A 1,120-nucleotide genomic window follows, 5' to 3' on the forward strand; every position below is an offset into this window, starting at 1 on the left:
TTTATGAAGTGATGAAAGCAACAGAAAGGAAAAAAAATGACAAATAGTTTTACTTTTGTCATTTTTTCTTTATTTATACAAATATCTATTCAAATCAATGATTATTTGAAACATCCAAAGACATTCAACACCATGGTCCCCAGCCTACATCATATACACCATTCTTATCAGAGCCACAAGGCCTAAACACACATTTCGCAACTTAGAAACTCTTTTTCAGGCCTTTTTCTTTTCTTTGAGATGGCTTCAAATTCAAGGGCTCTTTCAACAACTGCCCTACTTCTCTCCCTTAACCTTATGATCTTCACTTTGGTTAGTTCCACAGATGGTCCTTGTCCACGACCTTCAAAACCTTCTGAGGAGGCTACATGCCCAGTAGATACCCTAAATTTGGGGGGTTGTGTGGACCTTTTAGAGGGTTTGTTGGGCCTTGTTGTAGGGGGTAGTACCCCACAAAAAACCCCTTGCTGCAGTCTCATTGAAGGTTTGGATGATCTTGAAGCTGCTGTTTGCCTTTGCACTGTCATTAAAGCCAGTGTCTTTGGTGGCACTAACTTAGATCTTCCTCTCTCCTTGAGCTTGCTGTTGAACTACTGCGACAAGACTGTATCATCTGAATTCCAGTGTTCTTAGAACTTGTTGCAACTTGCAAGTAAACATGTGTTTATTCATGGTTTTGTCGAATGATTTAAGTAGGGTTCTGTTTAATGTTTTGTTTGTGATTGTTGTGTGCAATACATAGAAATGGAAGCCTTACATGATCAATCTTATTATGTTTATAGAGTACATAGCAAATTGTACAATCACTTGTTCTATTTATCTCTTTCAACTTGGATGCTATCAAGCAATCCTTGGAAAATTTTAGTACACGCGGGGATTCACTGATTTTCCAGATATAGAGCATATATTATAATTTTTTTTTTCTTTTTTTTAACTTGTTATCAACCATTAAAACAAATTAATTGTAAATACTGAGCGACTAAAGAAACAATGGTAAAATAATAATAATAATAATAATAATAAATAAATAAAATAAACCCTTATATTACTGTTTTCTTTTGCTCTGTATTAAAAAATAAGGCATCACTTGGGATGAATATGAAGTTGTAATGTTGGAAAA

General features: G+C 34.6%; 1 protein-coding gene across 1 annotated transcript; it reads left to right on the forward strand.

The window, feature by feature from the left end:
* Positions 1-240: 240 nt before the first annotated feature.
* LOC114273029 (putative lipid-binding protein AIR1) lies at positions 241-633 on the forward strand. Its single transcript, XM_028214764.2, has one exon. It carries the CDS (start codon positions 241-243, stop codon positions 631-633), a length of 393 nt encoding a protein of 130 aa, XP_028070565.2.
* The last annotated feature ends 487 nt before the right edge of the window (positions 634-1,120 follow it).

The sequence above is a fragment of the Camellia sinensis genome, chromosome 1, assembly GCF_055761805.1.
Source record: "Camellia sinensis isolate YWXY chromosome 1, ASM5576180v1, whole genome shotgun sequence".
Classification (NCBI taxonomy): Eukaryota; Viridiplantae; Streptophyta; class Magnoliopsida; order Ericales; family Theaceae; genus Camellia; species Camellia sinensis.

Coding starts and splice junctions, on each gene's coding strand:
- LOC114273029 (XM_028214764.2), top strand. CDS start 241: ATGGCTTCAAATTCAAGGGCTCTTTCAACAACTGCCCTACTTCTCTCC.